The 14,495-nt window shown below is 34.8% G+C and overlaps 2 protein-coding genes and 2 long non-coding RNA genes across 4 annotated transcripts; 3 read left to right on the top strand and 1 right to left on the bottom strand.

The window, feature by feature from the left end:
- The first annotated feature begins 1,725 nt into the window (after positions 1 to 1,725).
- On the top strand, positions 1,726 to 3,252 carry LOC135148395 (uncharacterized). The gene is made up of 3 exons (XR_010286563.1): positions 1,726 to 1,804; positions 2,153 to 3,136; positions 3,239 to 3,252. It is a non-coding gene; the product is annotated as an uncharacterized LOC135148395 (long non-coding RNA).
- Positions 3,253 to 3,313: 61 nt separating this feature from the next.
- On the top strand, positions 3,314 to 7,575 carry LOC108198154 (uncharacterized). Its single transcript, XR_010286590.1, has 6 exons — positions 3,314 to 3,617; positions 3,756 to 3,884; positions 4,024 to 4,224; positions 5,377 to 5,510; positions 5,605 to 5,687; positions 7,279 to 7,575. It is a non-coding gene; the product is annotated as an uncharacterized LOC108198154 (long non-coding RNA).
- A 698-nt stretch (positions 7,576 to 8,273) lies between these two features.
- LOC108199502 (pentatricopeptide repeat-containing protein At4g16390, chloroplastic) lies at positions 8,274 to 10,730 on the top strand. The gene has a single exon (XM_017367333.2). It carries the CDS (start codon positions 8,353 to 8,355, stop codon positions 10,405 to 10,407), a length of 2,055 nt encoding a protein of 684 aa, XP_017222822.1. The 5' UTR covers positions 8,274 to 8,352; the 3' UTR covers positions 10,408 to 10,730.
- Positions 10,731 to 12,566: 1,836 nt separating this feature from the next.
- Positions 12,567 to 14,360, bottom strand: LOC108199503 (GCN5-related N-acetyltransferase 10, chloroplastic). Its single transcript, XM_017367334.2, has 4 exons — positions 13,791 to 14,360; positions 13,660 to 13,712; positions 13,105 to 13,266; positions 12,567 to 13,019 (listed from the first exon to the last, which is right to left on the bottom strand). Exons 1-4 carry the CDS (start codon positions 14,217 to 14,219, stop codon positions 12,797 to 12,799), a joined length of 867 nt encoding a protein of 288 aa, XP_017222823.1. The 5' UTR covers positions 14,220 to 14,360; the 3' UTR covers positions 12,567 to 12,796.
- Between the last annotated feature and the right edge of the window lie 135 nt (positions 14,361 to 14,495).

Raw genomic sequence — 14,495 nt, 5'->3', positions numbered from 1 at the left:
TTGAATTTAGAACTAAGCCATGTAAACATAGGATTATGTGAATGAAACATAATTTGTGATAGACTTGAACTATTTTTATCACCCCGTGTAATCACGATAGACGACTTGCTTTTAAACCTCTCTGCTTACACTACCGCTATAGAGATATAGGGTCTGAGCTTTGTTGGTGTCCATGAGATTTCTGTCTTAATTGCGGATTTTGATTGGTATGATATGTGTGCAACGAGAGTTGGCATGTATTACTTTCGTGTTGTCTGATTAGGATCAACAGTTGCATGTTAATCAGTAATTTCAATTCTAGATGAATTCGATAATGAAGTTAGAATCCCATGTGTTTTCCTATTCTGAATTTGATTAATAAATTTAGCTATTAGTATAAAAGAACCCAGCTTTGTTAATTGTCTTAGCAGTGATAATTGATTATACATTGTTGCATAGGTGCGTATTCTTAATTCACCAGTCTCTGTGGGAACGAACAAATATATTACTTATGATCACGTGCGCTTGCGTGTAGATTTTTGCGAACAACCACCCACCACCACTAAACCCTAGTTTTACTACCACCGAAACACCGTTAATTCGTTGCTAAACAACCATCAAACAAGAAAAAAAAGAAGAATCAGATCGAGCAAGGAGCCTGATCTGGAAAAACTTGCTGTTGTCGACATTGATTTACCGCAATATCTTGCAGCCACCACCGCCCAGTTGCTACCGTCGCTCTTACTCTTGAATAATTTTAGTTGCTACATCTGCTTGCTGTTTTGGAACAGAAAAGAGTAACACTGAACCAATTTTATACAATTACACACGTATACATACATCTCTCCGTATCTATCTGTAAGTCAAAAATGTGTGATGATTTCAATTATAAAATCCAATATGAGAGGGGTACCATTAACGATTTTTCTATAGTATAGAATATGTTTCAAAAGTTAAATCTTTAAGTGATAATATAATCAATTGGTTAATTATATCTAATTATATTTAATACATTATCATAAAATTTCTCATGAATAACAGGACATCCAACAGTACTAGATCAGTAATAAAATGATATTAACAATAAATTATAAGCAATAAAATTTGAATTTTTATACTCACCCTTATTTTGTATGTGTTGAAAATTGGTATAAAATTAAAAACATATTTTATTATCTTCTTTTTTTTAAAACACATATGATTTTATGCTTAATCTCAATTATATGTTAAGTTTAACTTTTATGCGTAAAAAGAGTCTCAAGAACCGTCTTTTGTTGCAAGAAATTTGATTAAGGTGGAATAGACTTAACAGTTGTTTTTTTGTATACAAGAAGTCCAATGTTATTAATTTGAGCGAAACGAATCATACATCTACTTCTATATATTAAAAGGGGACTAGGGGCAAAAAGAGCAAAAAAAATGCCCGTGAAATTACATATATACCCTTAGTTTACACAGATTTTCTATAGTGCCCTCGGCGTGTTATACTGAATAATCTTCGTTTTCTTGCTGGGCTCTGCCAGTTTTTTTTATGTTTATCGTTTGTTTTCTCTTTAATTTGGCTCCAGTATTCTCTCGTTATTAGGTTATAGCTTGAGTTATAGATTTCTTACTGCGATTGTGTTTTGTATTGATTTGCCTCTCCTAGATTGGGTTCTAGGAAAAAGGGAATCTCTGTGTATATCGATTGGATGTACGCGGCACACACGGCTTTTCACTGGATGGTTTCCCAAAAAAGCGTAGCAAGAAGCTGTGCCTGAACAAGAAGTTACGGAGGAGCGCGGGACGCTGAAGCGACTGCGGAATGCTACTCGCCGGGAACTAGGTATGGTTTCTCAGATAATCGATATACACACTGCTAATTGAATTGAATCAGAGACAAACAGGAATATATTGTTTGTTTGATTACAAATCTTGAGTTTGAGTGGGTGAAGGAGTCAAGATATATTTAGGTCCAGCGTTTATCAATTTCTCAAGGGGCCCCCAACTCGGGGTTGCCTCTCCTTTGTTGGGTTTTTGTCATGGTTTGGGTTTTAGAGAAAGAGATTCATTTTTTGTTTGTATATTAATTGGGTTTATGGGGCACCTTTTTCATAATGGACGGTTCCTCGAAACAACGTGGCAGGCATAGTTTTTCTTTACAGTGAAACTCGATTTTTTTTTTCAATTGAAGGTTGCTTTTCTCAAGTCAAGACGGGGATTTGTTCGCATAGCTATGGAGAAGGGATGTGATACAGTGCCAGCTTTCGGCTTTTGTTAGGTATACATTTTTGCCCTGTCTTCTCATCTCAGTCTGCACTATTAAATTTTAATACTTCATGATTGTCAAAGAGACATCTGTTATATGGTCTTCACCTTCCTATTCAGTTCTACATTCATTGATGCTAATTTTTGGATCGCAAATTGCTTTAGACTGAAGTCAATAAATGGTGGAAGCCTAATAACAATTTGTTCCTGCGAATTGGTATGGTTCAAAAATCCCATTACTTTTGCAAGATTTAATTTGCATTATATTTAGTGATGTATTCTCTTTTTTCATATCCTTTTCACCAGAAATTAAATATTACTATAACTAGGCATCATCACATTTGATAGATGTAGTGCATTTGGTAAAAGAATTCATCAAGTATCAAGTTGCTTATTCTAAACTGAGAATAGTTCATTATTTTCTTTGATGCTGGCCTCATTTGTGCATTCTTAAGACCTTATGTATACATATACGCAGGATCACACAGTGTAATTTTTTCCCTTTTTCCTCAACTTGTTCTCTTGTGTGTAGCTGTTGCTAACTTTCTTACATCATTGTTTCATATCTCATCTACCTTTCTGCAAACCAATACATGTGGTGGTTGGTAAACCAATTATGTTTAAAAAGAATCCGCAACTCACTCCGGAAGAGGTATGTTCACAGGTTATCTATCACCAACATATTGGAATCTGGTTTTGGATAGCTATAACATAAAAGTCAATAGAATAATATTAAGACCATGAGAACATATTATCAAGTGGTATATTTGTTCTAATGACTAGAGTGATAGACTTGAGAAATGAAGGGCAAAACTAACAACTTATTCTTGCATTAGATACACCTACAAAGGACTACATATGATAGCCAAAGTAGCAAAGAGCCAACGGAACATGAACTTGTACTCTCTGGGTATGCTTCTTTTTCCTTGTAATAACATAATATTTTTACATATATCTTTTTTTTAGATTTTGTTGTGGTTAGTATATGATTTTGATTGAGAAAAAATTGCAGGAATTCAAGAAAAGTCATGTTCCAGTATTTGGGAGATGGGATTGCAATGATGATCTTCCGTTTACACAGTGCTTTGAGTCAGCAAGACAAGCTAGACTCCTGCGTTATAGCTACTCTGAAGATCGTGATCTCTATGTCACTGGTGACTTGTGCTCTACCTACAAAATACTGGTGTCAAATTTCTACTTATTATGTGCATGTCTTTATACAATTGCGAACATCTTATTTTTTTTTTATCATTTAGTTGTCGCATTCTAATCATCATCTATAATCTTGGCTTTTAGGAATTTAGAAGTTCCTATGACTTGAGCTGCCTCAGACAATATTGTTTAATATAAAAGTCTTTCAAAGACTGAAAATCTTGGGCACTAACTCAATGGTATGACATATTATAGTGTCGCTTTTTTTGTAAATATTATAAAAAAAATATCAGTGTATATCTTATCTTTGGAACAGAAATTGCGTTTTTTATTCCATAATTATCAGCAATCATACATTTTTGAGTAATAAAAAACAGGTACAGGGATGCTGCATGTTGTGTCCTGCTGAAATGAAGGAAAAATTGGAAGACAGGTTATGATTGCCATCGTACTTGAACAAGTCCCAACGGCCTGAAAGTAACTTTTTCTTTTGCAATTTTAAACAGGTATGTGCATTTCTTGAGTTGTTGCATGTGGGTACTTGCCAAGAAGAGTGAATTCTTCTTGATAAATGCTTCTTTCTTTTGCTTTCAAAATTTTGGTTAAACCTATCTACACAATGTTAAAAAATAATCTGGGGAACAGGCAAAAGGAGGCTACCCACTTGTGAAAGACAACAAAAAGGAAGGGTGGGTGGTTTGTGAGTGTGAATATGAATATGAGCATGATGTGAAAGAGTCACCAAGCCCTGTGCCTAATGCTCCTCCACCAAGAAAGGCACCCAAGGCTGTGGATGAAGATCTCTACAACATCTTTCCTGACCTTCTCTATGCCAATTCCAAAAGGGTGTGTTTCTCATCTACTCTCAGCTTTGTTTCAAAGATCAAATCTTTAAAATCTTTATTTTGTCTATTTAGAAAAGGGTGAATCTTCAGCAATAATTATATATAGTTGGTCATTGTTATCAACATATTATTTCTTTTGGTCATGTAAATTGAGTGTTTTGTGGTTGTAACTAAACGAAATTCAGACTTTTGAGGCTCACATTTCACTAATTTCTTCAAGATTTTCCTTGGAGCATAGTGTAGCAAAATACAGAAAAGCTGTTTTTTTATTTGAGCGAAGTAGGCTTCTTGTCACTTGTGTAATAAATAACAAAAAACATGTTAGTAATTCACTAATTATTAAATTATAATTGTCTGTTTGTAGAAGAGGGGATTTGGGTTTTTTTTCATGCTGCTTTAGGCCATCTCGTGATTTATGCCTACATGCAAAAGAATGATGGCAGACAACATAGTTGTGACTAAAACCATTCTAAGCCTTTATATTTTAATGCAGCTATCTTCGAGGATATTTTGGAAACAATAGCATTTGATTATTTATATAAATATCTTTTCGGACTACTTAAATCGTGTACTTACGTGTTCATTTTGACGGCCTATCTCATGCTAAAATAAAAAGGCATTCTCATCAACTTAATTTCTGTCTGTCTGTTCATTACTGTGAAGATACAATGGATATGACTAGCAGTTTTTTTTTTTTAAAAAAAAATTAGAGTGTTAAGCTGATTATTGCTGGATAGTTTTGAACTTAAGATTTTGATGACATGATTTTATGAGTTCTTTTGTGAATTATGAGCTGAAGTTTCGCGAAAAAAAATTTATAAATGTCGAATGTGTATGTAAAACTTGCAAGTTCAATTATAAATATGCACTATATTTTCACATTTGTGTGCATCTTTTTTTATTTTATCTAATGGATAATTTGTTAGTGAACTATGTTTTGTTCCATTATTAAGTGATATCAGATCATTAAATACGAGCTCATTATAAGTCCTACAAATATTTGATCAGTAAAGCAGAGAATATTGAGTTTTATCCCTTAGTTTTCTCTTTACTCACTCTCAAGGCAACTAAGAATCAGCATTTTTTTCCTTTGCGCACTCTTTTTTACACTATTGTATGTTTGATGATCATCTTCTATAAATGGATTTGGCAGCTTGGAAGAAGCCACTGGCTTGGTCATCATATTTATTATCAGTAGAACAGGAGATAAAGCAAAAGTGTCAGAACTCGTGAAGGAGGTGGCAAAATTTGATGACTTCATGCTCTTGGATATCAAAGAGGAGTGCAGTAAGTCCCATATAAATTCGTCCTTGCATTAATTTCATCTCGGTGAGTTGGATACATAATCTGATACTCATAAAAGCTTGTGCATTTATATTAGGTTGTCCTTCTTTAAAGCCGCCTATGCACTTTATGATTCTGAATTCTATGTCAAAGCTGATGCCGACATATTTTTGAGGCCAGGTTGATAATTTTAGAAATGATTACTATTTATGTCATTTTTTATTATGTGCATTTGCGAATGCAATTATTTATTTGTCATTTGGGTTATTGTTAGATTGACCTTCACTTCTTTTGGCCAAAAACGTTCTTACACTTAAACATATCTCCGATGCATTAATGTTCTGTTTTAACTTCTCCAAAGCAAAAACGGTTAGCTTATTACTATACTGTAACAATTTATACATAGATCAGCTTAAATGAACTTGAGACTTCTGTGAAAAATAATGTAGACAGGGTACTCCCCGTTTTTTTCATAGGTCGTTTGAGTTTTTCGGACATTATTGACTGTCTGTTTGAAATTATTATTTTTACTCTCTTTTTTGTGAATAAAAGTATACAATAATTATTATTATATTCTATATGCATCAAGCATGTCACCTTAATCTCTCATCGAATGAAAGACTCAAATTAGAAGAATAGTTAGAACTGCAAGAATTCCTTCTTTACTCTTGATGACAGTTATTCTGTGATACCAAAATTTAAAGTGAGATTGTATACAATGGCAGTTAGACAAAGTTATCTATTTGACTAGAAAATTTAGGCACACAGCTCGAATTTGTGGTTTATTCCGATTGTTTGATGCATAACATGGTTTCAAAGGTGAACATGGCAAGAAATCATTAGTTAATTAGTCAATATGATACCAGTGTTTAAGGTCCTTAGAGAAGAGTCCTATGAGGGAATTGAGAATGGTTAATCTCTAGGTATAATAGAAGCAGAAAAGATTAGAATGGGGGATGAATAATGAAATGAGAGGCTCAGAACTGCTCCCATAATTTAAAATCAAACTATTGACCCACTAACTTCCGTTGTTGCTACACACTGTGATTAAAAGTTGGGGAATTATGTGAGCTAAAAATTATATTTTCAAAAAGATACACATCCATACCATCATGTCAGGTATGTATTACAGGACAAGACTGCCCACTTACAAATTCTAAAAAATACTACATTTTTGCTTTATGCTCCAACATATTTTGTGGGATAAATTGTGTTCAAACAGACTCAAGTGGTTGTAGAAAATTGAATGTCAAAATATTAACTGACTTGTAAGTGTTTATTGTAGACTACTTATAACTTTTACTTCAAATTTATATTGCTTTTACCTAAGTTTCAACTTTACTTCAGTAGATTCTTCTCTAGACTATGATTTAGCCGTTTATGGCTATGCCTTCATCTTACTTACCTAAAAAATTCAACGACCTCCTTTGTTATGTTATAGCTTAAGTTTTATGTGGTTAAAGGGTTTAATTAAGATAAGAGTTCTACTCGAATAACTCACAATTGCTCATGCTTTCCTAATTATTAGTATTCCTATTTTTCTGATACTAAGACCTATAAAACGATATAAGCACGATATGTCCATGATTTTTCCATTTGAAAAAAATCTACGGGGCTGATTTGAATAATATGCATTCAAGTCGGTGAAATTTTCGACCTATTGGGACTTGCACTTGCATTGTTTGACCCCCTTGATTGTTATTTTTCACCATATATATGATCTTCACTTCTACTCATTCAGATTTAATTTTTAAACTATATTATGTCTCAGGGTTTTGGATCTCGATGTGCAAGACAAGGGCGTCTCCTTCAACTTGCTTATGTTCAACTCGTATATTGAATGTTTACATAATGCGCCAGTCAAAAGAAACTCTCAAAGGGATGAGTCTATCTTCTTATTCTATGCTTGAACATTTACAGGAAGGGAAGGAGTTTGTGTTTAAACTCAATCTGGGTAACCACAAAATGTGTGGACTTATTCGAAATTATGTTGTTGCCTTCACTTTTACGTCAGATTTTAACTTGAAAAAACCCCGAAGAAAGTTCTGTCTTTACATGGAGATGTATTTGGATGGTTAGCAGCGCTTTCTGACACAAGCATACTATAAAATAAAGACAAGAAATTGCTGAATTTTTTTAATAAGCACGTGCTAACTCGTAAAATATTGATATTTGAAACTCGAAAGTATATGTTAGTTATATAATAGGCCCGTGCCTTCCCCGGGCTTTTACGCTAGTTATTAGTTAAAATTGATAATAATATTTGAGAACACTTTTTCGAATACTTCCTAATTCCCTTAAATCAATGTGTTATTTGAGCTCTTCACCCAATTTAAAGAATTTTAAAAATAGACAAAACTAATCGTTTAATTTTAGAGTAGGGTTAGGTGTACATAATTATGTATATAAAATTATGATAATTGATGTGAAATGTTTTAATTAGAGTGGTGATTAATGTGAATGCGAGTGTCATTCCAATTAAAACTTACTTATCAGATATCATTATGTACAATATTTTATCGGTCTTTCTAATGTGTGCCCAAGGGCACACAATAAGCCCCAACTTTCATGAAAATAGCTTGTTTTGATTGGTGGAATTGATGTGAATGCAAGAGGACCATTTACATTTATTATCCATCCACCAATCAAAAGTTAGAATTCTCATAGGAGTTAGTGACTATTGTGTAGAAAATTCGATATTTTATATATAATTGGACCAAACATTTTTACTTATTTTAATTTTGGTTATAAATAGAAGTTGAATATTTAGGGAGGTTTAAGTGTAGAAACCGTAACTGATAAGGTCTTGTTGCAGAGCGAGGAGCAAGAAAGAAAAGTGGTGTTAATGGCTTATACACTCCTCTCATCTTCTCCATCTACTTTACCCTGTCGTGAAGCCTCCTCCTCTTTTTCCCACCCCAACTCGGTCCATTTCACTTCATTTGCTTGTGTATCCAAAACCTTGAATCCCTCTAAAATCTCACTCCAAATCACTCAAGTTTCTTTACAAGATCCACATACAGATGAAAAGACTGCTCCTTCACCCAAAAGAAACATCTGGGTCAATCCTAACAACCCCAAAGCTTCACTTCTTAGACAGAAATCATTTGATGCCAGGTACTCTTCTCTTGTTACAATTGCTCAATCTTTGAATTTGTGTGAACCAAATCAGCAAGCTGTTTTTGATGTGTTGGATACTTTAGGGGATAAGATTGTTGAGCACGATGGTGTTGGTATCATTAATAATATGTCCAATCCCGAAACAGCTCCTATTGTTCTTGATTATTTTGTAAAGAGGGTTAAGGCTTTTAGGGAGGTTGTTTTGTATAATGTGACTTTGAAGGTTTTTAGGAAATGTAAGGATTTTGATAGAGCTGAGAAGTTGTTTGATTTAATGCTTGATAGAGGGGTTAAACCGGATAATGTTACGTTTTCGACCATCATTAGTTGTGCTAGGTTGTGTTCTTTGCCTAACAAGGCTGTCGAGTGGTTTGAGAAGATGGCTTCTTTTGGATGTCAACCGGATGAGGTTACTTATTCCGTGATGATTGATGCCTATGGACGAGCGGGGAATGTTGATATGGCATTGAATTTGTATGATCGTGCAAGAACGGAGAATTGGCGCATTGATGCTGTTACATTTGCAACGGTGATTAGGATATATGGCACATCTAAGAATTATGATGGTTGTTTGAATGTGTATGAGGAGATGAAGGCTCTTGGTGTGAAGCCGAACTTGTTTCTGTATAATAACTTGATAGATGCCATGGGAAGAGGAAAGAGGCCGTGGCAGGCAAAAACCATTTACAAGGAGATGATTGGTAACGGTTTGACTCCAAGTTGGGCAACCTATGCTGCACTAATCCGAGCCTATGGCCGAGCTCGCTATGGGGAAGATGCTGTCGCTGTGTATAAAGAGATAAGAGCAAAAGGAATGGAGTTGAATCTCGTATTATACAATACCCTATTAGCTATGTGTGCTGATATAGGATTTACCGACGTAGCTGCTGACATATTTGAGGACATGAAAAGGTCTGAGAACTGCAAGCCCGATAGCTGGACATTTTCTTCATTGGTTACAATATATTCCTGCTGTGGAAAAGTGTCGGAAGCAGAGGCTGCACTGAGCGAAATGGTGGAAGCAGGTTTACAGCCCAACATAATTATTCTAACCTCACTCATCCAGTGCTATGGAAAAGCCAACATGACAGATGAAGTTGTAAAAACATTCAATCGACTTCTACAACTAGACATAGCTCCTGATGAGCGTTTTTGTGGTTGTCTTCTAAATGTAATGACACAAACACCAAAAGAGGAACTTGGCAAGCTAACAGTTTGTGTTGAGAAAGCTAATCCAAAGCTTGGTTATGTTGTAACACTTCTAGTTGAGGGTGATGACAGTGAAGGAAGCAACTTCAAAAGTAAGGCTGGTGACCTCCTTGGTTCTATTGGTAATGATGTCAGGAAAGCATACTGTAATTGCTTGATTGATCTCTGCGTCAACCTTGACCTTTTAGAGAAAGCATGTGAGTTGTTGGACTTGGGACTTTCACTTGAGATATATACGGATATACAGTTAAAAACTCCCACCCAGTGGTCCTTACATCTGAAGAGTCTTTCCCTTGGGGCAGCTCTAACTGCATTGCATGTGTGGATAAATGACTTGTCTAGATCTGTTGAGTCTGGAGAGGAACTTCCAACATTATTAGGAATTAATACTGGGCATGGTAAACACAAATATTCTGGAAAAGGTTTGGCAGGTGTGTTCGAGGGACATCTGAAGGAATTAAACGCTCCATTTCATGAGGACCAGGATAAGGCTGGTTGGTTTTTGACAACAAAGGTTGCAGCTAAATCATGGTTGAGATCTAGACAGTCCGGGGAGGTAGTTGCTTCTTAAGGTGCTGTGCATACTTAAAATATCAATTACAGCCTGTCAATGAGTAACTAAAACTTCAGACCGGTATGACTCTTTATGAACTTGTTTTCTACATATAGCCTTTTTCCTATCAATTTCCTGCTTCAGAAGCATATGTATTTTGCTTATAAAGGAGGGTTACTAAATTGAAGAGTTTCTTCTTTTTTTTATTATGTCAGTTGTTTTAATTACCTTGGTTAATATTTACTGAAGTCCCTTAATGGTGCTACTGTACAAGATATCACATCTTCCCCTATGTAAAAGATATGTTGTATTTATAGGATTGGAAGGTCCTTTCTTTATTATTCTACTAGCATCTACAGTGCCGAACGTCCTCTGTTGGTTATTCCTTTTCTCACAATAAATCTACTCTAATTTTATATTCAAAATATCAATGTCATAGTTTAATATCTATTCTTCAATTCCTACCAAAATTGTATTCTTGAATGTAATTGTAAAACTGAATAGAATCATTTATGCATTAACTTGGCAGATGAGACTGTTATCGGGGTATGGAATATCAGTAAAAAGTTTCTCATTTCCCTGAAGAGTGCTGCTTTTTAAAGATGTCATACCACATACACATGCAATCCAGTGTGTCAAATATAACATCCACATCATAATTAAGTTATATGCTTAGAGCATGTTTGAGGCAGCTTTAAGCTGCCCCGATCTGCCCAATCTGCTTTAAGTTGTGTAACGTGGTTTGTCTACACTTAAGTTTTTAAAATCTTGAGCTTAAAGCCTTAAAGCTAGTTTTAGTTCACAATATACCTATGAGGTATTATTTCCATCTTATGTTTTTTCTCACATTAAACTCTACTATTAACACAGACATTTGAGTCGCACTTTAGTTTGTTGTATGAATTTCACTTTATACTTTTATTTTGTCTACAAATAATATTAATTATAATTCTTTTGTCAAAAAATAAATTCATATTTATGTAAAATTTAGCCAAAGAAATTCATCCAACGTAATATTAAAAAATACTACTTTCAACTTAAATCGAGTGGGTTATCTTTTTAAGTTCTATGCAATTATTGCAGCAAACTGGGTCAGTATTAGAAAGAAAGTGAAAATGCTGTTTTTGGTAGTTTAGAGGAAATTGTAGGAATAAAAATGAAAAAAAAAGGGAGAAACATAACATATAAAGGCATGAAAAGAACTAGAAAGTCTTGCTAAATTAACTGCTCCTTCGGCTGTAATTATATTCCCTTGTGATTTCCTTTTAATTTGTATTACTATTTTTTAAATTCACACACATGTCTATCCACGAGCCAAGAAGCCAAACCCTATAAAATCCTCTTGGCCTTGTTGACTTTGATGTACTTATTCTCCATTTATTCAGCAAATCCTGGAAATCTTCTCATCAACCGCACATATCAAGATAAATACAAAACCAAGAATAAAAAGGGAAGATAAAGTACTAATAAAAAAAAATATCGACTTTATATCATACTATTAAATGTATCATCACCCTTGTAATTTTGTCTTAAAAAATAGTTGAATCTTTTAAGTGTAACAAGCTTTGGGGATAATTTACAAAGACTAATAAATTTCTGCACAATCATATGGTTATGCTTATGATGAATGTTCAAATAAGCATCTAGATAAGGCTCTTGCTGTTTCCGGAGGGCATAAGATATACGTTTCTGTGATGACATACAAAGTGCCTGTTGTGCACAACATATTCTATATCCTTGTGAATAGATAAATTATGACTTCCCCTTTTCTACTAAATTCCATCTGTGCTTTTGTTTGTGGTTGCATATGGTTAACTCTCTCCTGCAAGGTGTTTATCTTTGGGTTTTGACTTTTTCTTTTGCATGTATTAGTAGTGCTAGTTGGGCTCATTGTAATGATGTAAATAACAATATTTTTCTGTCTTACGATATGTGCTATCTATGCACAGTATTATTAGGTTGATGTTGTTCATAATGTGTCTCTAGGTGATTGTCAATTCATCATGTTTTTCTCTAGGTGATTGTCAATTCATTACTTGCTGTGCTCCCTTTTCAAACAGTTTCTGTCAATTTAAATTTTTTTTAAAAAAATTTAAAAATATATATTATAAAACTGTATTTTACAGAAGTATTAAAGTGCGTGTCGTGTATTCTAATATATACAAAACGGTGAGGACGGCGGGAATATATATCATATTAAAATGTTTAAAAACCAGCAGAATAATGCGACGGATAGTGGCGTAACTTGGACTATGGTTTGTGCTTGGCTTTTATTTAAAACATTTTCACTTGTTAATATATAATATTTCTACTTTTTATGCATCCTTTCTTGAGAAGCTCTGGGTTGGGACTGTATGCCTGGTTGTTGGAGAATGAATTGGTTGAAACTGAGAAAGTGGAATTCATGTCAGTGACTACTACACTTCTTAATCATAAGGACACGGCGTTTCCGCCCAATCCAGGTAGACGTCCATGGAGGATCTCCAGAAACCACAGTATACCCTGCATTCCTGTACAATGTGCGAGCACCCAAGTCATCTTCATAAGCCCTCAGCACAAGATATGGAGCACCCCATTCAACTGCTACAATGTCGCATGCTTTTAATAACGCAGTAGCTACTTTTTGCCTCCTGTTGATCACATATATATACTCTTTAATTTCTTGGTGTTTTTTTTTCCTAACTAATTGTATCAGTTAATAAAAACTGTATATACCTGAAGTCAGTTGAAACCGCAATGCCAGAGACATAAAGATATTCATCAGTTTCTCCAGGGAGGTGCTCGAGAACATCGTCGTCTCGTAAGAATGTGACATCAACTACTCCCACAAGGTTTCCCAAAGATTCATTGGAGGCCTCTGCAACCAAGCATGCATACCTGTTGTATGTATAACACACTAATCATTGTCAATTTTTTACTTGTTAGCTTCACACTCATCTTCTTCTGCATGACAAAGCGTATGATACTTAAAAAAACAGGGTTTAATGCCTTTTTAACCCTCAATGTTCGGTGGTGTATATCGATACGGCCTCAATGTTTAACTCGGGCGATTCAACCCTCCAAGTATCCGATATTGTTCCGATTAGCCCTTATACCGGGATGAAAACCTTGAATGGGCAAGTTAAAATATTTAGACCATACCGGTATACACCCAAAACATTGAGGGTTAAAAGACCATTCAGCCTAGAGATAGAATTCCAAATCTCGTAGTGATAACTGATAACTACTCAAACAACTGAGGTGAACAAGATCTCAGCCGAACATGCATACCTATCAGCAGCTGAATTTCTGAGTCTGTAAATTAGTCCTTGATACACTTCAGCCTGCAAATAAACATGATAATCTACGGTGATTTCAATTTTCATGATCGAAAAGGAGCAGTAGCTAAATAAGTTCCTTACTTTAAAGAAATCGAAAAACAAATCAGTGAGGAAAAACACAGGCTCATAAAAAGCTTCAGCTTGAACTTGAGCTACTCTCCTCATCTCATCTTCCTTTTTAACCATTCTCCTCACTTGCCATCCATACTCATCCCACAACTTACCCAATTCTTCCTTTCTAGCCTCATCATATGGTTTACTCGAAACCAGTTGATCAACTTGTTCCTCAGCTGCTGCTGATGAACAAGTTGAGTAAGATACAGAGCAACAAGCAAAATATATGTGAGTACCTCCTAATCTTCTTCTGGAGCCACTCTTTAAAATCCCATTTCTTGTTCCACATTTACTTGCAACCTTGATATAACAATATGGAGTGCCTCCATACCTGCAACATGCTTTTGTCAAGTACACCTTGGAACTCACAGAGTTGTTTAGTTTCAAACCATCCATTCAGCTTTTGTTTAAACTGTTTTTGTAAAATAAGGAATCTATGCGTGTTATACATGGAATGTGTGGCATATTGCAGCTTGTTCTTAGTTGCATATAATTTGGACTGTGGTGATCGAAAGTTGTGGTGGTGGAGGAATTATGTGGATAAGATAATTTGTGAGAGAGATTTGGGTGGTTTAAAAACATGACCTTTGTAAAATCTTTCCCAGTATGGATTTCTTTGTGAAAATAGAAATATAACTCTCGGCTCTTGTCATTAAATCTTTCACCCGACAT

Source organism: Daucus carota, chromosome 8 (genome assembly GCF_001625215.2).
Source record: "Daucus carota subsp. sativus chromosome 8, DH1 v3.0, whole genome shotgun sequence".
Lineage (NCBI taxonomy): Eukaryota > Viridiplantae > Streptophyta > Magnoliopsida > Apiales > Apiaceae > Daucus > Daucus carota.
The sequence above is the reverse complement of the archived record's forward strand: the minus strand, read 5'-3'. Positions and strand labels throughout refer to the sequence as shown.

Bases quoted from the DNA above. Each gene is read 5' to 3' on its own strand.
- LOC108199503 (XM_017367334.2), bottom strand. From the start codon at position 14,219: ATGGATGGTTTGAAACTAAACAACTCTGTGAGTTCCAAGGTGTACTTG. The intron at 13,713-13,790 runs GTAAGGAACTTA...GTTTATTTGCAG, and splicing joins TGTTTTTCGATTTCTTTAAA to GCTGAAGTGTATCAAGGACT. The intron at 13,267-13,659 runs GTATGCATGTTC...TACATACAACAG, and splicing joins AGAAATTCAGCTGCTGATAG to GTATGCATGCTTGGTTGCAG.
- LOC108199502 (XM_017367333.2), top strand. From the start codon at position 8,353: ATGGCTTATACACTCCTCTCATCTTCTCCATCTACTTTACCCTGTCGT.